This window comes from Tursiops truncatus, chromosome 1 (genome assembly GCF_011762595.2).
Source record: "Tursiops truncatus isolate mTurTru1 chromosome 1, mTurTru1.mat.Y, whole genome shotgun sequence".
Lineage (NCBI taxonomy): Eukaryota > Metazoa > Chordata > Mammalia > Artiodactyla > Delphinidae > Tursiops > Tursiops truncatus.
Genome location: NC_047034.1, coordinates 171,165,531 through 171,189,206, shown reverse-complemented (window position 1 = coordinate 171,189,206; position 23,676 = coordinate 171,165,531). Strand labels below are relative to the sequence as shown.

Sequence of the window (23,676 nt, the reverse complement as noted above, 5' to 3'; positions counted from 1 at the left end):
GGCGGGGGCAGTACTCCACAGTTATAAGGATTAAATGATGATGCCTATAAAATGCTGAACGGAGCACCGGGCATGTGCTCAACCTGGAGATATGACTGTCAGATGAGGAAACAGAGGCTCAGAGAGGGGAGTTGTCCAACATGATCTGAAAAATCAGCGGATGCCGGGAGCAGACACGTGCCAGGGGCACCCAGGTCAGTGGTATCAGGCAGGCCGAGGCAGGAAAATATTATGACTTTATTTGCTCCACTGACAGTGGCTCTGAGTGCAGGTGGTGCCGCTGTCTCTACATGGGGCGTCCAAAGTGGGGGACAAGGGTAGTTAGCATCTCCCCGGGCGGGGGCAGGGAAGGCTGGGCCGGGCAGACGTGGGACATGAGTGTGACAACCGCCAACCTCAGGGCTGCAGGAGCGATGGCAGTGGTGTCTCTGGAGATAGGTCCTGGCCGGTGGCTCAGAAGCAGGGAGATCCAGTGTTTAGGGTGCCGGCCGGCGGGCCTGCGCTACCTCCCGGGCCCGGCGGCCGGTGGCCAGGGCTGCTCGGCCAGCTCCTGCTCCAGCTGCTTGAAGCGCTTCTTGGAGGCCCGTTTGGGCCGGAGCCACCGCAGGCAGCCTGGGAGGCACTGGTCCAGCACGCTCTGCCGGGGACAGGGAGGGCGCAGGGGGCAGCTGTGGCTGGGTCCCACCCCCCAGAGCCCCCTGCCACCCCAGCGCGGGGTGGGCCCCACCTCCAGCATGAAGGCCGCCACGAAGTTGAAGGCGACAAGGCCCAGCAGCAGCAGCTTGAAGTAGGTGTCGGCGATGCTCCTCAGCGCCAGCAGCCCCTGCAGGAGGCCGGGGGCCAGGAGGAGGCCCACCAGGACAGAGCCCAAGAGCACCAGGGCCAGCAGGAAGGGCACTGGGGGGGGGGGGGGGGAGTCCGTCAGCCAGGGAGCCCCGCACACTCACACCCATGCCTGACGGGACCCCACAGGCACCAGCCCCACAGCCCTTCCCTCCATCACATCCCCCCTCCCTCCATCTCATCCCCCTCCCTCCACCTCATCCCCCCCTCCATCTCATCCCCTCCCTCCAGTTCATCCCCCCTCCCTCCATTTCATCCCCCCTCCCCTCCATCTCATCCCCCCTCCCTCCATCTCATCCCCCTCCCCTCCATCTCATCCCCCCTACCTCATCACACCCCCCTCCCTCCATCACATCCCCCCTCCCTCCATCTCATCCCCCCTCCCTCCATCTCATCCCCCCTTCCCTCCATCACATCTCCCCTTCCTCCATCTCATCCCCCTCCCTCCATCTCATCCCTCCTCCCTCCATCTCATCCCCCTCCCTCCAGTTCATCCCCCCTCCCTCCATCTCATCCCCCCTCCCTCCATCTCATCCCCCTCCCTCCATCTCATCCCCTCCCTCCAGTTCATCCCCCCTCCCTCCATCTCATCCCCCTCCCTCCATCTCATCCCCTCCCTCCAGTTCATCCCCCCTCCCCTCCATCTCATCCCCCCTCCCTCCATCTCATCCCCTCCCTCCAGTTCATCCCCCCTCCCTCCATCTCATCCCCCTCCCTCCATCTCATCCCCCCTCCCTCCATCTCATCCCCCCTCCCTCCATCACATCCCCCCTCCCTTCATCTCATACCCCCTTCCCTCCATCTCATCCCCCCTTCCCTCCATCACATCCCCCCTCCCCTCCATTACCCACCCCCAGCACATCCCACCCCCAGCACAGCAGCACCATTGGTGTAGAGCGGCCGGCGGAAGGGCGCCCCCTTGGACACGGCCATGGCCAGGATGAGGTACTGGAAGCTGGACAGACAGAAGACCACCGTGTTCTCATAGTTGGGCAAGTTGTCTGGCGCGGGTACCGTCCTGTTCAGAGGCACGAACCTGGGAGCACAGGGACCGGGAGTCAGGGAGCGAGGGTGAGGAGGACGGGGCATGGGTGGGATCTGGGGTGAGCTCCCTGCTACTCACCAGGGCTGGGCCACGGTCAGGAAGTAGCCCCCCAGCTGCACGCTGGCCACCAGGGCCACCTGTAGCAGCAGGCTGCTGAGCACGGGCACGCTGAGCAGGGCCCCTGGCGGCCGCGCCTGACCCAGAGCCAGCGCCGGCCCCGTGCGGCTCATGAGCACCGCCACCGTGGTGGTGATGACCAGGTCGATGACCAGGAACTGCACATCGCCCAGGTTGGTGTTGACCTGCCGGCAGGGAGGGAGGGCGGAGGGGAGGATAGCTCCTAGTCTGATGGGACAGGCACCAGCCCTGCCCTTAAGGAGTCTGATGGGGAAGGTGTTTTCTTGCCCTGTAACTTGATGGGCAGACAGCACCCTCCTGCCTCTGGGAACTCCCAACCTGATGAAGGAGACACGGCCCTGCCTTCAGGAAGCCCCTCTCCCCGTCTGAGGGAGAAGGCATCCCTGCTGACCTGATGGGAACTACCGGCCTGAGAGGGAGGCTGAGGCTCTGCCTTGTGGAGCCCCAAGGTTTCTGGAGGACACACAGTTCCTGCCCTCAGGTTTAAGGTGGACACAGGGACAAAAGCTGGCGCAAGGCCTGCAGTGCCCCATGGCGTCACCTGTTTCCAGTGCGGGCGAGCAACGCATGCTCTGAGCAGAGGAGTGGGTGATACCCTTTGGACAGGAGGCCGGAGGCACAGTCGAGGTCTGAGTTAGCGTGAGCGGGGAATGGGCGGATCCATGGGAAAGGGGCAGAGGCCTCGGGTGTCCCACTCCTGCCTCTGCCTCCTTCGCCCCTGCCTGGGCTCTGTCTCAGGCCCCCCTGAAGATGGGGAACTCCCAGAGGACAAGGATGCAACGCTAGCACAGGACAGCTGCTCCCGTTCCTGAGGACCTACTGTGCACCAGCTGCTCAGTGCTTTCATCATCTCAGACAAGCCTCACTGCCGAGGCTCCGGAGCGCCTAAGCCACGCGGCTGGAGCAGGATTTGAGGCCACGCTGTCGACTCCAGAGCCTGCCGGCCTCCTCACCGCGCCGCTGAGGTCCTCGCCCCGGGCCCGGCACGGGGCCTGCAGATACTCACCGTGTAGAGGATCAGGACAGAGATAAACTGGGTCAGGCTGTACAGGGCCATGTACTTGAAGACGCTGAATGACGTGTCCAGGGAACAACGACCTTCCCTGGGGAGCGGGTATGGGCATGAGGGGGCCCAGGCCGGCTGATGGGCCCTGCCGAGACCCCGCCCCCCACCAGGCCCCTGCCCGCCTCACCTGATGACCATGGGCACACACTCAATGTTGGCCACGCTCGAGGTGAAGGGCGAGACCACTGAGGCCTCGGCCTGGGACAGCGAGATGCCCACGTCAGCCGCCTTCAGGGCCCCGCAGTCGTTGGCACCATCCCCACACATGCCCACACAGTACCTGCCGGAGAGGGGAGGGCAGGCGCGGCCCGGACTCACGTGCTGGCTCTGAGCCCGGGAGGGCCCTCCTCAGCTGCGAAATGGCCCACCCACCTCCCGGGCCGGCTGGCAGAACCCGGGGACGGCTGCATCCCGACTGCCCGCCGGGTGCCTGGGAAATGCTCAGTAAATGGTACGCAGTAGGTGCTCAGTAAATAGGTGCAATTACAGTGGCCACAGGGTCTGTATCCACAGGTTCTGTATCCACGGGGTCTGTATCCATGGATACAGAGAACCGACTGTACCACGCCGTTTTACATAAGGGACTCGGGCATCTGTGGACGCTGGTATCTGCAGGGACTCTCGGAACCAATCCCCCGCAGATACTGAGGGCGGTGTACTACTGTCAGCAGGACAGACCCGGGGGTGCCTGCTGGGCTCTCTGAGGCTGATGGCTCCTGAACGCCTGGGGTGGGAAGCAGGGGCATATGGGCCAGCTGGGCCCCCGCAGGCCCCTCCCCCGTAGGCACTCACTGAAGCTTCTGCAGTTCACACACCAGCTCTGTCTTCTGCTCGGGAGCCATGCGGGCAAAGACGGTGCCCTGGACCAGGACCTGGGAGCACAGGGAGACAGGGGAGGGGCTGAGGCAGCCAAGAGGAGGGAGCAGAGCGTGGCGAGGTGTGGGGCGACCAGGGAGGTCCGGGGCAGCCCTACCTTGGGCAGCAGCTTGGGGAAGTGCTTCATAAGGACACCAAAGGTGGACCCGCTGAGGGCCAGGCGGCTGGATCGGGGGTCTGGCTCCATGGTGTAGCTTGCGGCCTGGTCAGGATCCTGGGGGCCCGGGAAGCTCAGCTGAGCTCCCCCTGCCCACCCTGAGAGCTGGGGCCCGGGACAGCTGACACAGGGGTGGGGTCATGGGTGGGGTCTGTGGCGGAACTCGGGGTCAGCCTCACCTGAGCCCCGTTCACGGCTACAGAGGACTCCACTGGCAGAAGCTCGAGGGAGGCAGGCTGGCCCCGCTCAGGCGGCTTGGCGTGGACGATGACCAGGCGCTCCTGGGGGCCCACCATGCCGCAGCCCTGGGCCACGGTGACCGCCGTCTGCAGGTTGTCCCCTGGGGGTATGGGGCAAGGTCAGGGTCCAGCTGCTACTGAGGGGGCCATCCTCACCCTGACACGTATAGATGGGGAAATTGAGGCCGGACAGCATCTGTCTGCTATGACTGGCTCAGTGAGCTCAGGCAGGGTATCAGTGTCTCTGAACCTGGGTTTCCTTGTCTATAAAACTAGGGATCAAAGGTCTTAGGAGAAACTGGGAGCCTGGGTTGGAGTTCTACGTGTACCTTTTTTCTGGCCACGCCATGCGGCATGTGGGACCTCAGTCCCCTGACCAGGGATCGAACCCGTGCCCCCTGCACTGGAAGCGAGGAGTCTTAACCACTGGACGCCAGGAAAGTCCCCTGAATCTTTCTTTTCTTGCTCCATGAAATTGTCACAACCTTTGAGGCTGACCTAACTTCCCCCATTTCTCAGAGTTGGAAACTGGAACTTGGGGAGAGGTCGCCAGCAGCTGAGCTGGAACCCGGGCTGTCCAACTCCAGCCCCAGACTCTTTGGAAGTCACTCTACTCCTCTGAGCCTCACTTTCCTCATCTGTCAACTGGGGTGACAATTATCACTCAGGAGGGAGACTGTGAAGATACCTGAAATGTCTGAAAAGGCCCAGGCCCGAGGCAGGGGCCCAAAGAGATGCCCCGGGAAGGGACGCCAGGCACCCTTATCTCTGCCCGGGATGGGGTAGATTCTGCCCTCCTAACCCAGGCCCTGCTGGTACCTGTCACCATGACGGTGCGGATGCAGGTCCTCCGCAGAGCCTGGATGACGGGTGTCGTCTGTGGCTTTAGCAGATTCTGCATGACTAGCAGCCCCAGGAGGCTCAGCTTCCACTCCACTGTGTCCCTGGAGGGTGGGCAGACCCGGGTCAGAGGTCATGCAGTGGCCACGACCCCTTCCCCAGCCACTGGGCAGGGGCATCGGCCCTGGGCTCTGCCCCCCTCTGCCCTCGCGAGGCCGTAGGCTCAGTGCCCAGGGCCCACCTTGTCAGTTGCTGAGCTGCTTCCATGTTGGGTGCGATGGGCAGCGGCTTGCTGGCGAGGGCCACCACGCGGTAGCCAGCAGCTGTGTAGCTCTGCAGCATCTGGGAGAAGTCGGTGGGCACTGCCAGGGAGAGGCAGGTGTCACTGGGATGGGGAGGTGGAGGCAGCGACACGGGCCGGGCGCCCACCCCATTCCGTGCCAGTGCCGACCTGCAGACTCTGGGGCCCTCCCCCTTCACCTGTCTTGGGGTCGCAGAGGCCTGCCACCAGCTCGGGGGAGCCCTTGACGCAGGCCTCGGGCCGGGCCGCCCCCGGCCACGCCACCACCACGCTCATGCGCTGCAGAGCCGATGAGAAGGGGAAGTGGCTGAGGATGCTGACCGGCACCAGGGGCTCCTCCTGTAGGGTTGGGGGGCAGCTGAGGGGCTGGCCTGTGGAGCCCACCCCTCCCAGCCCACGCCCCACAGGCACCCCCTCAGCTCACCATGCCCTGCAGGTGGAGCTCCTGAAGCGGGGGTTTCATCACTGCCAAGACCTGGGTCCCAAATGTCGAGTCTGCAGCCGATCCTTCCTCCAGGACCTGGGAGGCAGGCAGAGAACACTGGCACCGAGGGGCCGGGTGCCGGCTTGGCCTGGGGCAGCCAATCCTCGGCCCGTGGAGAGAGGCAGTGGGAGACACTCAAGTTAAACTCGTGGAGTTGGGAGGACCCAAGTTCAAACTCTGGCTTTGCCATTTACAAGCCGCTGGGTGACCTTGGACAAGTTATTCCAAATCGCCCTCAGCCTCAGTTTCCTTCGTGAAGCAGGTCTGAAGCTACCTCCCTGGGGCTATGGGGAGCAGGACATGAGACGAGGCCCGTGCAACAGAGCGCTGGCACAGGGTAGGTGCTCAGCACTAGGCCTTGGCCATTGTTATTCTCCGTGGTGGGCATGATAGAGACGCCCCCTGGAGGGCCTAGAATGAAGACTGGGTGGGCTTAGTTAGGGCTCGGCCTCCTCACCCAGCCAGTAGATTCCACCATCTTGAGGTCCATGGGGTCACCCACTGGGGTGTCCCGGAGCCGGCTGAGGGTGTGGCAGGTGGCCAGTGCCCGGAGCAGGGGCCCCATGGGAAGGCGGCGGGGCTCTGGGACCAGTGGCAGGAACTCCTGCCCCTTCAGGGGCACCACACCCATCACGTCCAAGCCGTCCTCTGTGAGTGTGCCTGTCTGCAGGGGGCAAGAAGCGGGCGGGCCAGTGATGAGTCCTGGGGTGAGCTGCGCCCTGCTGCGGTGGGCGCCCACACCCCTGGCCAGGCGGGGCCCATGGGAACCCCAGGAGCCAGAGCTGGACCTTTGTTCAAGCAGGTCCCTCTGCCAGGCTGTCCTCCCCAACCCGCGGCGTTTCTTGGTCTGGCATCATTTCCCCCAGGAAGTCTTCTTTAACCCTGCAGTTGGGTCAGGGAGTGCTTGCTCGGGGTTCCCACCCATGGCCTCTTTACTACTCCATCATTTGTTCACTGTGGTACCAAGAAGAGGGCCTGGCCATGTACAGCTCTCAGTGTAATGAATGAATGAATGAGTGAATGAATGAGTGAACGGAGGCCTGCCTTTCCCATACCATATTCCAATGGCTCAGTTACACGTCTGGCCCCTTCGCTGGCCTGGGAGCTCTGCGAAGACGACCAAGCCCCACCCTTTCAGTTTAAATAACGTCCAAACTCCACACCAGGGCCCACCCGCCTCTGATGGATCAGGGCTCTGCCCGTTTCATCTTGTCCCCCTCCCTACTGTTCCCCGAGCCCCAGGCACACCGCTCTGTTCCTCCAAGGAGCCATGAGCCACTCTACTTCTTCCCCTCCACCTTGCCAGCCCTGCTCTCCTCTCAGTGTGGCCCACCCCTCAGAGGTCACCAAGGGACCACAGGAGCCTTCCTTGACTGCCCTCTAAGGGAGTGACCCCCATGTACCACCCATCACGTACCCCATTTGCTTCCTCCCCAGAACCCATCACCATCTGCAGCTCTCTGTGGTCCCTGGTTCACTCATTATGGTGGTGGGGACATCTCTGTGTGGGCCACTGCTGGATCCCCAGTGTTGACAGCAGCCCTGGGTACCCAGCAGGCCCTCAATGGTTCTCAAACAAACAAATGAAATGAGTTTAGACATTTCATGCTTCAGACTGTGAGCTTGATGCAGGTGGGAGCTGGGGGAGAGGGTGCCTCTGAGTGTTTCCATCCCAGGACAGGACCTGGCGGTGGCCAGTGTCCACAGCAGGGGTACACGGGCAGGCGGCGGGGCGCTGGGCTCAGCAAGCCCTCAGTCAACGTTGCTGAATGAGGGATGTGGGTGTGGGGGGCCTGGCTGTGTCCCCCACCCCACGGCCCCCACCTTGTCGAAACACACCAGCCGGAGCTTGCCCCCCAGGTTGATGCGCATCGGGTGGGTGCAGAAGACGCCCTGGCTCCGCAGCCGGTTCTGGGCGTAGAGCGTGCACACAGTCATGGCGGCAGGCAGGGCGGGCGGCACTGCCACCGTCACCAGGTCCAGAGCCCGGATCACGATCTCGTCCAGAGGCACCTGGCAGGGGGCACTGTGAATGCCAAGGGCCAGGCCGGGTGGGCCCTGGGCCCCCGGTGGCAGCCCCCGCCCGGCCCCCAAGGCTTACGTGGTTGCGGTGGAGGATGAAGATGCTGTAGATGGTGCCGAGGAGAGCTGAGGAGACAGCAAGGGGCTCAGCGGGACTGGGGACGGGGCTCCGGGGGCCACTGGCAAAGTGGGGTGCGGGGGGCCACTCACCCAGGACGGAGAGGGCAGCCACAAACTTCACGCTGTGTTTATAGAACTTGAAGTTGATGGGCCGGGGATGCAGGATGGAGCTCACCAGGGCCCCTTTAGCTGTGCAGAACCCTGGGAGGAGATGGGGAGACTGAGGCAGGGGAAGCTGAGGGTCAGGATGACCCCACCCCTCCCCCACACCACCCACACCCCTGGGGTTGTAAGGCATGACGCTCCTGGGGTCAGCAATCACCCAGTGTGGCGGTCACACGGGATGGCCACAGGCCTTGCCCAGCCTTCATAAGCTTAGTAAATAAGGAATTAGTACCATCTACAAACTGGGTGGTTTCACTTAAAATCCAGATGTGTGTCTTTCGCTGAAAAATGTCAAATCTGGTGACACACTGGGTCCCTTTCACACGTGGCAGGGGCCTGCTGGAGATGTACAGCACTGCTCTCTTCCTAAGGGATGCGCTCCTTCCTTCTTGCCCCACCCCTGCCCACTCCAGCCAATCCCAAGTAGGGGTGGGACGTGCCTGAGTCACACTGCAGGGCAGTGGTAGAGATGGGTCCTGCCCGGCTCTGTGTCACCTGTCCTCTAGGTGCTGGGCCCAGCATCCCTTCCCACTTCCCAGACTCATTACCTGTCTGGGTCACCACTGCCAGGGCATGGGGTCCTACAAAGGCCCGGGCCTGCAAGATGAGGGTCCCACAGAAGAGCGTGTGCCGCTGGTGGGTCTCTGGGAAGTAGGGCACCGGTCCCTCCGGCAGGGCGGTCTTCAGCACTGGAACGCTCTCCCCTGGGAGGGATGTGGTATGAGGCCCATGCTGGTCCCTCCCACCACCAAGACCAAGCCTTATGCCTAGAACTGTTACGGAAGCCCCAGGTCTCATTTAACGCTTGTAACTATGTGTGAAGAAATCACTGCCCCCGTTTTACAGAGAGGTACACTGAAGCTCAGAGAGGGCAAAAGACACAGGCACAGTGAGACAATCCTGGGACGTGTGCAGCCAGTTTCCAGGAACCATCTCTCAGGGGAGCCAGAAGGAGCTGTGAGCATACAGCATGGGCAGAGTGGGGGGCCAGGGTGGGGGCCGGTGTTCTCCTTCTGTTGGAATTATTTTGTAACAAGCTGTGTTACTTTTATAGTTCAAATAAGATATTGACACGAGAGGGCTTAACCTCTGTAAAGCCCTGAGCTCACTGCCTGGCAAAGAGTAGCAGTGCCTCACCCAGCATCTGCAGGGGTAGGACCTGCTGAGGCCGGGACCGTTACCTGAGCAAAGGGAAAAGAGAACTCCATCTAAAAGTTCTGACACAAGGCAGAGAGGCTCAGTGGCCCGGCATGGGGGATGGGAGACTGCTGGCCAGGGGCAGGAACTGACCTGTCAGAGAGCTCTCGTTGACCATGCACTCGCCAGCCACCAGGGCAGCATCGCAGGGCATCAGCCCACCCTCCTGGGGCAGCACCAGGCAGTCTCCCGGCACGAGCTCACTGGAGTCGACCCATTCCTCCTCTTCGGGCAAGCAGGGGCCTCAGTATAGCCTGGAGGGGACTCCCCCACTGCCTCCCCCAGCCTTCGTCTCTCCCCTAGCCTCTCTCCCTCCCCCAGCCTCCCTCCCTCACTCAGCCTCTCACCTCCCCCAGCCTCCCTCCCTCCCCCAGCCTCTCACCTCCCCCAGCCAGCCCCCCTCCCTCCCGAGCCTCCCTTCCACCCCCAGCTTCTCACCTCCCCCAGCCTCCCTTCCACCCCAGCTTCTCACCTCCCCCAGCCTCCCTCCCTCCCCCAGCCTCCCTCCCTCCCGCACCTCTCACTTCCCCCAGCCTCTCACCTCCCCCAGGCCGGCACACGCACACCTGTACAGACAGCTGGACCATGTCCCTCAGAGTCTGGCTTTGCTGTGGGCAGGGGGACAAGCAGGGAGTGGGTGGGCGGAGGTCTCCTCGGACACCGCCTGCCCCGCCCCATCCGCCTCACACCACACACCTTTCTGGTCTTGTATATCGACACGCAGAGGGAGACGATGGAGATGAGGAAGATGCACAGGGCGTACCAGTAGTAGTAGTCAGCCAGCCACAGCCCGATGCTGAAGGCCTGGAACCCATAGTAGGGGTTCAGTGCCTGGGGGAGGGGCGGGGAGGCAGCGTCAGGGCCCAGGTCCCCCAGGGCAGCCCAGCCGCAGGCTGGGCCTCCTGTGCCCACGGAAGCAGAGGGCCCGGCAGTTGCCAAAGGACGAAAGCCAGGCCTGTCTCCTGGTCAGTCCTGTCCAGATGTCCCTTGAGCCAGCAGCTTCTTTGCTCTAAAGAGGACACACGGGTGTTTACACGCCAGGCCCCTGCTAAGCACATCATCTAAATGCCATACGATGGTGAGGACAATTCCACAAGGCAGATGCTACCATCAGCTTCATTTTACAGCTGAGGAAACTGAGGCACAGAAGGGTTAAGTCACTTGCCTAAAACCACACAGCTCCCAGGTGACCGACTAGAGTTTACATCAGGCCAGACTCCAAGGCCTCCTCTCTGTCTCACAGGTGTCTGCCCCTGGCTCAGAGGGCTGGGATGTTAGCAGCGTACTCTAGGTGTGTCCACGTCACTGGCTTCCCTTTGTCCCCATGTGACCTTGGCCATGCCACGTCCCCTACTCTGTAGCTCCGGTTCTTCATGTGTGAACGGAATGTCCCTACCACGAGGCTGTTGGAGCGTGAAAGTGGGTAATGCACGGAAAGGACCCAGACTCTGGAGCCTGGAGCTTGGCACACAGCAGGAGCCCAGGCTGTGTGGGTTTGTCTCTTGGCCTCTAAGCCCCAGTCCCAGCCTGGACCAGAACTTCCAATTCCTCTCCCTGAGCTGACTGGGGCTGGTTCTGAGACAGCTCTCCACCATGGAGGAGAGGACAGCTGTAAGGGTAGCCCAGAGAGGGCAAGCCCCTGGCCCAGGTCACACAGCCAGCTCAGGCCAGAGCTGGGGCGGGGCCCAGGGACAGCCCTACCTCGTCCACCAGCAGCTGGGGATAGGACTTGACTGGTACACTGATCACGTTGGGGCCGTAGATGGTCTTCCTGTAAGAGGAAAAGCGGCAGGGCCATCAGATGGAGGGGCCGTGGCAGCTGGACCCTCTAGCAGTGATGGAGCGCCCTACTTTCCAGCTGGGAAAACTGAGGCCCAGAGAAGCAGGTGACTGGAAGAAGGCCACACCCAGGGGGGTAAGAGAGGAGGCCCCAGCTCTCAGGGCAGCACCCACCTCACGGTTTGGTCCTGGAGGCTGAGGCCGGTGCTGGAGCAGTGGAGGTCGTCACAGGTGCGGCCGTGGTCCAGCAGGCTGGGAGGATGGGAGAGGCACTTGTGTGGGTGGTGGGGTCTGAGCTCTGCACCCCCCACCCCTCCTGGTCCACCTCTGCCACACCGAGTTCCCGGGAGAAAGCTGGTCCCTCATGAACTCTGGGCCTAACTTTCTCCTTCTGTTCCTCTGATGGGGCCCCAAACCATCTCACCCAGGAAAAACGATGAGTGATGATGATAATACTTAACAGTGACAACAGCCGCTATTATTTAGTGACATTTAGAGCTTTCTTTACAATGATGCCTTCTTAGGTAAGTCACTTAACCTCTCTGGGCCTCAGACTTCTCATCTGCAAGATGGAGACGGTGACAGCATCTCCCTCACAGGGCTACGGGTGGATTAAATGAGATAAGTTTTGCAAAGTGCTTGGACGGTTCCTGGCACTTACTAGGTGACAAAGGTCAGCGATTTTTAAAAATTTTTTTTTGGCTGCGTTGGGTCTTCAATGCTGTGTGCGGGCTTTTCTATAGTTGCAGCGAGCGGGGGCTACTCTTCTTTGCAGTGCACGGGCTTCTCATTGCAGTGGCTTCTCTTGTTGCGAAGCATGGGCTCTAGGCATGTGGGGCTTCAGTAGTTGTGGCTCGCGGACTCTAGAGCGCAGGCTCAGTAGTTGTGGCGCACAGGCTTAGCTGCTCTGCAGCATGTGGGATCTTCCCGGACCAGGGATCGAACCTGTGTCCCCTCCGTTGGCAGACAGATTCTTAACCACTGCGCCACCAGGGAAGTCCCACGTCAGCGAGTTTTGCTACTCCTCTCACGTAGCAGAGGCTGTTGGTGCCCTCCCCACACCCCCTTGGAATTCATGTCTGTGCGGTGCAGCCTCTTACTGGAAACACCTGTCCTGGCTTGAGGGCTTCTCCTGGCTGCATAAGCATGGTCTGCCCGTGAGCTAGGAAGGGCGAAGTTGTGCAAGAGTTCATGTATTCCGCAACCGGTAACGGTAGGAAGGTGAGGGGTACGTACCCCCTGGTTTCCTCACTCCTTGGGTGAGGGCACCCTGAGGTGCGTGCTCTACACTGGCTCAAAGGGATCCCCAAGGGACTGTGCTCCAGGTGCCCACGTCAAGCCCCCTCCACCGGCTGCCTTCTCTTCCCGGCCTCACTTCCCCTACGTCTCCTGGCATCACCTTGCAAACAGATTCCCTGCACTTGAATCCTCGTCTTGAGGTCTGCTTCTCGGGGCTCAAACTAAGACATAAACTGAGCTCGTATTTATCAAGCACTTAGTAGGTGGCAGAGCAGGTACAAGACGCCAAACAGAAGGTCCAAGTCCAGAGCTTACGGTCTGATTCACAGCAGTGTTGCCACCTCAGGCCAGGTGCCGTGCCAAGCCTTACATGACAGTAATATACTTTACCCTCGAAACAACCCTAGGAGGCCGGGATTCCCTTCATGAGCTATTTACAGACAGGCTCAGCGAGTTGAGGGGGCCAAGGCACAGAGCTGAGAGGGGAGTCCAGGCTGGGCCACCTCATGCCACCTTCTCTGCCCAATGCAGCACCCGCTGTGGGCGTGGTGTAGCGTCGCCGGCCCTGACCCCTACCTGACTCGGCAGAAGGCCTGCTGGGTCTCGATCCAGACATAGCGCTGGCCCCGGAAGAGGTAGTAGCGCAGCGTCCGCTGCTGGGTGGGAGAGAGGAGAGGTGGGCTGGAGGCGGCCCCAGGAGGAGTGTGTGGGGGGCGGCAGGGCGATGGCACAGGAAAGAGGCGGGAGAGGCATGGAGGGGTAGAAGGTGATCGGCCAGCATCCTGGACGACTGGGACGAGAGAACCAGAGGCGCCCAGAGAACAGCTGGAGTCCAGTCCCCATTGTACAGGGTGTGAATCTGAGGCCCAGAGACAGGCAAGGACTTGTCCAGAACCCAGCTGTCCACTTACTGCCTCTTCAGTCCTGTGGAGCCGGGCGGTGTCCTTCCATGTCCCCTCTGGTAGTGTCCCCACAGCTGCCTGGCTCCGGCCGTCCTCCGCCTGGGTCTGTGGGGGCAGCTCCAGGCTGGGGACGGGGGTGGGGTTACCATGGAGTTCTGGGAGCTGCCCCAGCACCTCCCCATCCCCACAGAGCCACCTTCCCTCTCTCGGATGGGAGACCCCGGGATCAGAGCCTTCACGGGGGGAGGGCAGGGGGAGCAGGGGCTCCTGGGAAGGGGCGATGGGGCTGCCTCACCTGTCTTTGCTGATGGCCTCAGTCTGCACCTGGACAGTATAGAGCTGCCACGAACTATCCTGGAACACGGAGGTGTGGACTCAGTCCTGGAAGAGACCCCTCCCCTCCCTGGCCCCACCCGACAGCCAGGTGGCCCCTGCTGGAGGAGGCAGGGATCAAGGATAGAGGTGACCTCCTTGGGAATCACCCACCCCGTCCCGTCTGCCCACTGCTCAGATAGGAAAGCTGAGGTCCAGGGAGGAGAAGCACCTGTGTAAGGTCCCACAGAACGTCAGCGGCCAGGTTGGGCTGAGAACCCGAGCATCCTCCGCCCCGCAACCCTGAGCCACCGCCACCCCACTCCAGCTCCAGGCTCGCCCCTGCTCCCCCGTCTCTCACCTCTTTGTCTCTTATTTCGATAACGAGGGTTTCGGCGTGGGCCAGGCTGCACGGCTGGAGCCGCAGCCGCACCCGCCACATGGGCTTCCATCGGAAGAGCAGCAGAGGGATCCCCGCCATCACCCAGACCACGATGTGATAGCCGATGACCCTCCATGGACTGCCACAGTAGCCGCTGAGCCTCTGTGGACACGGGCGAGAGCAGGCCAGGGAGTGGGATGGGCGGGGGCTGGAGGAGGAAGCCAGGGTATCTGGGTGGGCCTGTACCACCCCCACCTGGAGTTGCCCCTGCCCCTCCCCTGCCCACGTACCACGGATGAAACTGAGGAGCTGAGGGGATCTATAGATGTCTCTATCGTCAGGGTCCCATAACCGGCGGGCGTGTTGCCCACGAGCGGGCTGCTGTCTGTGGACAGAAGGGAGAAATGTCATTGGGGGGGGTTGGGGGGGGCTCCTCCTTCTTTCTTTAACCACGACTTAAGCACAGTCATTTTATAAATCTGGTCTGATAAATCCAGTAACTCGAGTCTTCACGGGTCTGTTACCGGGCTGTCCTGTGGGTCCTTACTCGTAGGACCTTGTTTCCTCATGCGTCTGGCAATTTCTGACTCGGTGTGGGCGCAGAGTCGGGGGACGGGGCCTGTTGAGCACTTTGGGCTTCAAGAGCACCCCCCCACACCTCCAGCTATTAGCTTCCTGGGAGCTCTGTGTCCCACGTTCCATCTGGTCTACACTCTGAGGGCAGGGACAGGGCTGCTCATCCTTTTTCTTTTTTTAGACGTCATTTTTATTTATTTATTTATTTTTTGCGGTACGCGGGCCTCTCACCGTTGTGGCCTCTCCCGTTGCGGAGCACAGACTCCGGACGCGCAGGCTCAGCGGCCATGGCTCACGGGCCCAGCCGCTCCGCGGCATGTGGGATCTTCCTGGACCGGGGCACGAACCTGTGTCCCCTGCATCGGCAGGCGGACTCTCAACCACTGCGCCACCAGGGAAGCCCTATTTATTTCTAATTTATTATATTTTTTAAAATTTATTTTTGGTTGCGTTGGGTCTTTGCCGCACGTGGGCTTTCTCTAGTTGCGGCGGGAGGGGGCTACTCTTCGTTGCGGTGTGCGGGCTTCTCATTGCGGTAGCTTTTCTTGTTGCGGAGCACAGGCTCTAGGCACATGGGCTTCAGCAGTTGCAACATGCGGGCTCAGTAGTTGCGGCATGCGGGCCCTAGAGCGTGTGGGCTTCAGTAGTTGTGGCACGTGGGCTCAGGAGTAGTGGCATGCGGGCTCTAGAGTGCAGGCTCAGTAGTTGTGGCACATGGCCTTAGTTGATCCGCGGCATGTGGGATCTTCCCGGACCAGGCATTGAACCCGTGTCCCCTGAATTGGCAGGTGGATTCTTTTTTTTTTTTTTTTTTTTTTTTTTTTATGAATGTAAAATTTTTATTCATTTCTTTTGGTGCAAACTAGTGTTTATTAAAAAATAATATTTAGGAATTTATACTCACTGGACATGTTATAGTTAACATCCAAAGACAAAAAATATTTGTTATAGTTAACATCCAAAGACAATTTATTATATGCTTAGTACTAAAAAGCTCCTAAATCAGTGTTGGCATTACAAGATTAGAGAGTTGTTTTTGGCTCATGATTATTATAGAAAAACACTGAGGAAAACTTCAGTCATTACAATTGGTAAAGGTATAATTTTACATTTCATGAAGGATAGTAGTCATATTTGGTAATAGCCTCATTTATAAATTAAAGTATACTCACTTCGAGGTTGTATTTTGATGCTGTTTCTTTTCACTTCTCGCAAATAACCAACAAGGCACAAACTGCTTCCAATTGACAGTCCAAACAAAGGAGGAATCATGGCTAACCATCTGGTTGCTAATATTTGTTAAAGGCAAATTACAAACTTCAGAGTATGGTTCAACATCACCAAAAGGAGTAAAGTTGCTCCCTCTGACCACCTTATTCCATGAAAAAAGTGTACTTTGACTTCTAAAATGGATTTTAAAAATTCAGTAGAAAGATTTAACAACTATCAACATTTCCAGCACTGATTTTTCTAATACCCAGAAACATCCACTTAGCAGTTGTAAGACTAACTTGAAAAACTGAATATACAAATGTAAATTATTGCCATTAGCTAGTAGGAATCATCACTTGATTCTTAATCCTGTTTATATTTAATTATAAACATAAGACTGATTTTTGTGTGTGTGTGTGGTATGCGGGCCTCTCACTGTTGTGGCCTCTCCCGTTGCGGAGCACAGGCTCCGGACGTGTAGGCTCAGCGGCCATGGCCTACGGGCCCAGCCGCTCCACGGCATGTGGGATCTTCCCGGACCAGGGCACAAACCTGTCTCCCCTGCATCGGCAGGCGGACTGTCAACCACTGTGCCACCAGGGAAGCCCAAGACTGATTTTTAGAATAAAAAGAATGAAGAACATCTCCATCATGTGTCTTTGTTCCCAATAATCCCTTTCAGATAGATCTGTGAAGCAATACAGAGCACAGTGTCGACATACCTTTCATTTCAAAGGCCGAAAAAAATAGGGCTTATTAAGTAGTGAGATCATTTCTATTAGGCTTTATATTAGTATCAATTAATGAGTTAATCAGTCAAACGAGTATCAGTTGATTTAATCTCGCCCAAATGAATGGGTCTCTGTTGGTTGATCAATGCGATAGAGAAACTCTGCAGGTAAGAAGTATCCAAGATATTCCACTATATCTGGGGTGGTGTCATAATGGTAGTGTCCACCTTCTCCATGATGACTAAAACAATGAGTGTGCTCCAACCGCAAATCAAACCCTGGGTCTCTGGAGATAAAAACTGGCAGACAAACCAAAGGAGCCTTCATCTCATAAAAACGTAACCATTTATTCACGTCTTCATCAGAGTTCAATGGGCAGGAAGAAAATTCTGCTGGCATAATATGAGTCTTCACTTTTCCCTTCTGAATCACGAAAGTACCTCCCATTCCTACAGGCTTATCTCCATAATGTTTTTCAAGAGTCTGTCTCATACAAGTCACAAAGTTAAGTTTTCCAGTTCTTCTTTTGGCTTTCACCTCAATGACCTTTCCAGGCTGGCCTTCACTGGCAAAAAGATTAGCCAGTAATGCAAACCCAAAATCATGATATTTCTCACTGTATTTCTCAAGTAGGCACCCTCCATCTGCAGAGTTAACATGAGCAAAGTAACTTCCATTCACAGGAGGTTTGTGTTCACTTTCTGTTTGAACAACTGGCATAAACTCAGAATTGAATCCAAGAGTCTGAAATGGGCCTGCTCCTGCTCCAAGAACAAAAGCTCCAGGAAGCTGGATTTCTTTTGCGATTTTATTTAGATCATAAACTTTTTTTTTATTTGTAAGAGGCAATAAGTAAGGTACACCTCCTACTTCTGCAATTCTAGTTTTCCCACAGATACCTTTTACGGGAAAGGTAAATGGCTCCTTGGTCAAATTAGGGCAATCAACTACAGAGACCTGGACATCAGCAAAGTTATCCGTTAGCCCCTTCTGCAGAACTCCAACAAGCTCCTCTAGACTTGGCACATGAAAAGAATACTCAGCACAAGACATCTTCTTTCTAATCCGTGAGGGAAGCCTACACCTAAAACCCGATCTTGCCTCAGTCAACTCCCGGCAGGTGGATTCTTAACCACTGCGCCACCAGGGAAGTCCCTGCTCATCCTTTTTCAACCTTCATGCCCAGCACAGGCCTGGCAGTGAGGAGATGCCGAGAAGTCGAGTATGGACTGATAAAATGTCAGGGCAGCCATGAAAGGGGCAGCTTCACTCTGAAGGTGGAATGCGGGGAGGAGGAAGGAAGAACCCAGTCACTGGGGGTGGGCTGGAGAGGAGGGTTGAGCTGAGAAAGCCCCCAAGGCTCAAGGAGAGAAGCCGCTATGTGCCAGGGCCCAGCTGAACAGCTGACAGGTTCCTTCTGTGAGGAAGGGCCCACTATCACCCCCATTTTACAGATGGGTAAACTGTGGCTCAGGGAAGACCAGTGGGCATCTCTACTGTAGAAACTCTTTTTTTTCTACTGCCTCCCCTGCTGTAGTGCTGCGGTCCTAGCCGAGCAAGCAGACAGTGGGTGTTCTGGGGCCCGGGACGGGGTGGGGCTCATGGCCTCTGTCAGGGTTTCTCTAACTGTGCTCCCTGGACCTCTTGGGGAACCTGTTAGAACATGAAGATGCCTGGGCCCCTCCCAGACCTGCTGGCACAATGGCAGTGGTGCTGAGCATCTGCATGTTTCCCAGGAGCCTCTGGAGAAGTTCACTAAGGGGGATGGGAAAGCAGGGAAGGTGGGGGGCAACCTGCTGGTTTTCTGGGCTCCCTACTCCTCCTCCCCAACCAGAGCCCTGCAGAGGCCTGATCTGAAAGTTCCACCCAATAAGCCCAGGGTGTCCCAAGCAACTGCCTGTCACAACATCCCCAGCCCCTCAGCTGTTCTGTCCCCAAACACTTAGGTTTCTGCAGCTTCTCCAAGCCCCAAAGCAACCATGATAGTCAACATTTCCCGAGGCCCCACTACGTGCGGGCTCTGCTCCTGGTCCTTCTTACATGGCTAACACAATGACCCTGCCATGTAAGCACAATAATTATCCCCTTTTTTTTTTTTTGCGGTACGCGGGCCTCTCACTGCTGTGGCCTCTCCCGCTGCGGAGCACAGGCTCCGGACGCGCAGGCTCAGCAGCCATGGCTCACGGGCCCAGCCGCTCCGCGGCATGTGGGATCCTCCTGGACCGGGGCACAAACCCGCGTCCCCTGCATCGGCAGGCAGACTCTCAACCACTGTGCCACCAGGGAAGCCCCATCCCCTTTTTATAGAAGAAAATTAGGCTCAGAGAGGTTAAGGAACTTGCCCAAGATCACACAGCCAAGTACATGGTAGTGTCAGGATGCAATCCTAGGCAGGCTGACTCCAGGGTGGGGTTTCTTTTTTTTTTTTTTTTTTTTTTTTGGCTGCACTGGGTCTTCGTTGCTGTGCACGGGCTTTCTCTAGTTGCGGCGAGCGAGGGCTACTCTTTGTTGTGGTGCGTGGGCTTCTCATTGCTGTGGCTTCTCTTTGTTGTGGAGCACAGGTTCTAGGCGCATGGGCTTCAGTAGTTGTGGCACACGGGCTCAGTAATTGTGGCTCGCCAGCTCTAGAGTGCAGGCTCAGTAGTTGTGGCACATGGGTTTAGTTGCTCTGCGGCATCTTCCTGGACCAGGGCTCGAACCCGTGTCCCCTGCATCGGCAGGCAGATTCTTAACCACTGTGCCACAAGGGAAGTCCCAGGGTGGGTTTTAATTCCCATCAGACCACGCAGAGTCTGTTCTGTCCTATCGCAGCCCCCCATATCTCCACATAAGGACTGTGATAATAATTACTATGGTAATTACCATAATAAGAACAGCCAATATCCATTAAGCGCTTCCCAGGTGACAAGAGCTGCTCTAACCCTCCACGCGAATTAGCTCATTTAACCCTCTGGCAACTCGATGAGGGGACTCTTATTTTTCCCATTTGTACAAATGAGGGAACCGAGGCTCAGAGTCACAAAGGCCCCCTGGTAAATGGTGGAGCCAGGAAGTCAGAGCCCAGATCTTGTGTTTTGGGGGCCAATGTGGGCACTTCCAGAGAACAGGGCATATGCCCTCTGCCACCTGAGGCCTCTTTCGAACAAGAGGACTCAAAACCCAAATTAACCCAAGCTCCACCCACGGTCAATCCCTCCCCTGTCCACTGGGTGACTCAGAAAATATACGGAGCTGCCACCAGCTCCAGAAAGGGCCTGGTCTCTGGGGAACTCCCACACATACACATGAAGCCTGTAGCTCTCAACCATCCTGGTGTCTGGCCAACGGTAAAGTCTCAAAGCCAGAGGGCAGGAGGCCTGGTCAGCCTTCTGCCCTGGGGCTCAGAGACCCCAGCCTGGGTCCCCTGGGGTGGTCCCTTTTGCTCTCTGGTCCCGGCCAGTCCAGCTTGTGAGGGAGGCTTGTCAGGGCACGATTTCCTTCCCTTCCTGACAACAGCCCGCAGACAACTAACAGCAGAGGCCCTTCTGCTCCCTGGTGTGTGTGTGCTGTGCAGGGGCGGGGGAGGCTCGCCCTGGATCCTGGCTTGGGGGGCAGAACAACAGGCATTCAGGGCAACTGACCCGGTCTGGCAACCTGGGTTCTCAGGTCCTTGGCCACCAACAAGCCCCAGCCCTTTTCTTGTCCCCTCCTCCAAAGGCCACAGTCCCAGCTGTCCTTCTTGCCGAAGCCCCTCACCAGCCCTGGAGACCTGCTCCTTGAGTGGGTCAGGGCGGGTAGTTTCGCCCCCTTTAGGGTTCTTGTCGGGCAGTTTCTGGGGTGTAAGGAAAAAAAGCACCTTAGGGGGGACTTCCCTGGTGGTCCAGTGGTTAGGACTTCGTGCTTCCACTGCAGGGAGCATGGGTTCGATCCCTGGTTGGGGAACTAAGATCCCCCACAAGCCCTCGGTGCGGCCAAAAACCAAAAACAACAACAAAAAGAGTACCTCAGGGCTATCAGGGGCTGACACAGGCCAGGCACCGTTCAGGGCTTTACACACCTCGATTCATTCATTCCTCACCACTGTGAAGTGGGGACTACTTTTATCCCTATTTTACAGATTAGGAAACTCAGGCCCAGAGAGGTGAAGTAAGCTGCCCAAAGGCCACACAGCCAGCACGCGGTGGGACGTGGATCCAGGCAGTGTGGCTGCAGGGTCCACGCTCTTAACCACGGCACTACCAGTGCCATCGCTGTCGTCCCCATCAGTCACTGTGCTCCTGGCTCTCTCACAAATGACTCAGCCTCTCTCCAGGCTTCCGTTTCCCATCTCTAGGATCATAACCACAAAGTAGCTGGCACATGGGGTGTCTGAAGTTCCTGAAGCATGGCCTGTACAGGAGGGCATTGCTGGCTCCCCTGCCAAGGAGGTGTGGCTTCCGCTCTGACCCATTTCTCAGGCTCCCCTCTACATTCCCATTGCCCTGTCTGAAAACCCACAGCTGTGCCATTGCTCCCCTGTGTGCACTCAACAGCTCTTCCCCGGGCCTTCAAACCCTCAGGCCAGCAGCTGTGCTGGGGATGGGACTGCAGCGTGCTGCACTGACCCCACGTGGGCCACTTTGCTCCTGCCAATCTGCTTTCGTCCTGCAACAATCAAGCAACTTATCCCATTTTACAGATGAGAAAACTGAGCCTTGAGAGAGGCAGTGTGCCCACCAATTTGTCTCGCAGCTGGAAGGGGCCTTGCTCCAAAATCCTCTCTGCCCACCTCACCCCCACCCACTGACACTAACACATCAGGCTTGCACAGGTGTCATCGCCCTCCTGCTCACACTGCCTGGCATGTGGCTGGGACTCAGGAAACATTTATTGAATGAACCAATGAATGAAGATTGTACACCTCACGGACATAACAGAGCATGGAAGCAATGGTGCAAGAGTCCGTGTGTCCACCTCCTGCCTCTGGGTCAGCTGGGAGGTGCAGAGGAACAAGCCTCTTCTTGAAGGGCCCTACCAGAGACCATCTGGAGCTGCCCTCACTGGATCACTTCCCCCAGGACCTAAACAAGGTTGCCTCTGGAAGTTCTTCCTTGTGTCTATCACACACCCATCATTTCACAAGGATGCTCTCCCCGTCAACCTGGGGAAGGAGGCAGTCACATCTGTGGAACACTTTAGTCTCCCAGCAAGGTCAAGCCCAGGGCATGCTCTTGCAGAACATCTGTCAAAACACTCAGAAGGGATGGCAGGGATGTCTCCCCAGGGATGGCACAGGAAGGTCAGAGCAGTGTCTGATCTCTTCTGGTACCACCAGCTCGGTCCAGCTGCTTGGGAGGAGAATACTTTCACAAATGACTGACTGCATTGGTCTTCTGAATAACGGCGACTGATCTTCACGCGTAACCCTCTGAGGGAGGGACTATTACCATCTCATTTTACAGTTGGGGAAACTGAGGAACACAGTTTCAAAATCCCTTGCCCAGGGTCATACAGCTTGCAAGGGGAGAAGCTGAAAATGAGTGGGTCTAAATGAACACATTCCTCTCAGTTCATCCTCACAGCCACCTCTCCAAAAGTACGGATTAGGATTCCCATTTAAAATGAGGCACAGAGGTTGATTAACATGTCCAAAGTCACACAGCTCTGAGTGGTCAAGATTAGACTTGAACCTAGTCTGACTCCCTGGCCCTGGGGCAATGCCACGAGTACTGCAGAGCGGAGGGGCTGGCGTCAAAGCCATTTGGGAATCTCTCGTTTCCTGCGGAAGCACGGGTTTCCTCCTGATGACCTGGCAGAGGCCCAGGGCAGCACTGCTGCCTCCTCCCTTGCTGTGCTTCTCCTGTGGCCAGAAGCTCCTCTCCTGGGCCAGGCTGAGTGTGAGGGATCATCTGCCAGGAGCTCCCTGATCTTTGGATCTGGAGTCCTGGGACCATATGTCCTCAGCCTTTCCCCTTCCTCACCCTGGGTGCACCCTAGAGTTGGAGGGGGGATGGGGGGGAGTAAGGTGGGAGACCGGAGGGAGAGACCTGAATGAAGGGTCTGCAGCTGCAGAGAAGATGCTCAAGCGTTGGTGGCCCTTGGCTGAGGTCTAGGCTCTGAGTGACCCACGTGGAAATGAGACCCTTCTAAACGCGAGAGGTCTACTGGCACCCTTTGCAGCAGGTAGAATTAGACTCTGGAAAGGGTGGCCTCCAGACACAGGGCCTGGGACAGGTAACATGGAGGGTGTGGTCCCTGGACCGGCGTGCTAACAGGCTTGCTCTGGAGGCCTGACTCAGGGGATCAGGAGTGGCATTTGTGCCCCAAGGCACTCCGATCCAGGGACTTAGGAGCCCTGGCTTCTCCAACCCCATTCATTCATTCAACCAAGAGGAACAAGCGCTCAGAGGCCCTGGATGCAGCGGCCTCCACGTCTCTTCCCCCACCTGGACATCCGTCACTGCGCGGGGACACTTCCCTGCGCCCCGCCACCGCGGCCCCCGGATTATCCTTTTGCACGGCGGCGCCAGGCGCTTCCTCTCCCAGGGCTTTAGGAAGGCGCGGAGCGGACGGCTCTGCGCGGTGCCATCCCCGGGCTCCTGGCCTCTCTGGGAAGGGGGGGGGGGGCACGGGCGAGGGGATGTCCCGGGGGCCGCTCCCTCGGCCCGCGCCCCGGCGGTGGGGGTGTCCCCCCACGACAGATGCGACGACGGGCGGTCCGGGGACCGCGCCCGGTTCCTGTCGGCTGGGGCTGCGCGCTCACCTGCGCTCATGGCGGCTCCTCGCGCTCATCGCCGGGCCCGGGCGTCGCGATGCCCCGCGGTCGGGGCCGAGGCGGAAGGCCGGGGGCGCGGGGCGCTGCGGAGCTGGGCGGCCCGGGACACCTGCAGGACCCAGCGGCTGGAGCGGCGGCGAAGGTGCCGCAGTCAGGCTCTGCGCACCGCCAAGCCCCGCCCCGCCCTCTGCGGCCCCACGTCCTCCCGCGCGCCGCGGGGGCTGCCGGGATTTGTAGTCCGAGGCCGCTCCCAACGCGCACGCAGGGGCGGGGCGCCGAGAGACAGACGTGACAGCCCTGGGACAGACTGACACATA

The 23,676-nt window shown here is 58.4% G+C and overlaps 2 protein-coding genes across 5 annotated transcripts; both read right to left on the bottom strand.

Annotated features, from left to right (window-relative positions):
* Positions 1-339: 339 nt before the first annotated feature.
* On the bottom strand, positions 340-23,549 carry ATP13A2 (ATPase cation transporting 13A2). Of its 4 annotated transcripts, none has more exons than XM_033842511.2 (29): positions 23,348-23,549; positions 14,398-14,492; positions 14,087-14,269; positions 13,709-13,767; positions 13,423-13,537; positions 13,088-13,164; positions 11,447-11,524; positions 11,195-11,264; positions 10,190-10,324; positions 10,035-10,101; positions 9,587-9,718; positions 8,845-9,000; positions 8,222-8,332; positions 8,091-8,137; positions 7,814-8,002; positions 6,447-6,653; positions 5,930-6,025; positions 5,685-5,844; positions 5,446-5,566; positions 5,184-5,308; positions 4,305-4,465; positions 4,066-4,182; positions 3,885-3,964; positions 3,220-3,372; positions 3,033-3,129; positions 1,967-2,190; positions 1,728-1,879; positions 728-897; positions 340-637 (listed from the first exon to the last, which is right to left on the bottom strand). In XM_033842511.2, exons 1-29 carry the CDS (start codon positions 23,355-23,357, stop codon positions 503-505), a joined length of 3,522 nt encoding a protein of 1,173 aa, XP_033698402.1. In that variant the 5' UTR covers positions 23,358-23,549; the 3' UTR covers positions 340-502. The 4 variants fall into 4 exon arrangements, with proteins under 4 accessions (XP_033698402.1, XP_033698391.1, XP_033698404.1 ...); XM_033842500.2 differs by having other exon boundaries at positions 13,088-13,167; positions 23,348-23,548; XM_033842513.2 differs by having other exon boundaries at positions 10,190-10,297; positions 13,088-13,167; positions 23,348-23,548.
* LOC117308555 (ester hydrolase C11orf54 homolog) lies at positions 15,498-17,665 on the bottom strand. Its single transcript, XM_033842538.2, has 2 exons — positions 17,526-17,665; positions 15,498-17,349 (listed from the first exon to the last, which is right to left on the bottom strand). Exon 2 carries the CDS (start codon positions 17,344-17,346, stop codon positions 16,732-16,734), a length of 615 nt encoding a protein of 204 aa, XP_033698429.1. The 5' UTR covers positions 17,347-17,349; positions 17,526-17,665; the 3' UTR covers positions 15,498-16,731.
* Positions 23,550-23,676: the final 127 nt, after the last annotated feature.

Bases quoted from the DNA above. Each gene is read 5' to 3' on its own strand.
- ATP13A2 (XM_033842500.2), bottom strand. The intron at 10,325-11,194 runs GTAGGGCTGTCC...CCCCTCCCCCAG, and splicing joins CCCAGCTGCTGGTGGACGAG to GCACTGAACCCCTACTATGG. The intron at 3,130-3,219 runs GTGAGGCGGGCA...CCCGCTCCCCAG, and splicing joins TGTGTGCCCATGGTCATCAG to GGAAGGTCGTTGTTCCCTGG.
- LOC117308555 (XM_033842538.2), bottom strand. From the start codon at position 17,346: ATGCCAGTTGTTCAAACAGAAAGTGAACACAAACCTCCTGTGAATGGA.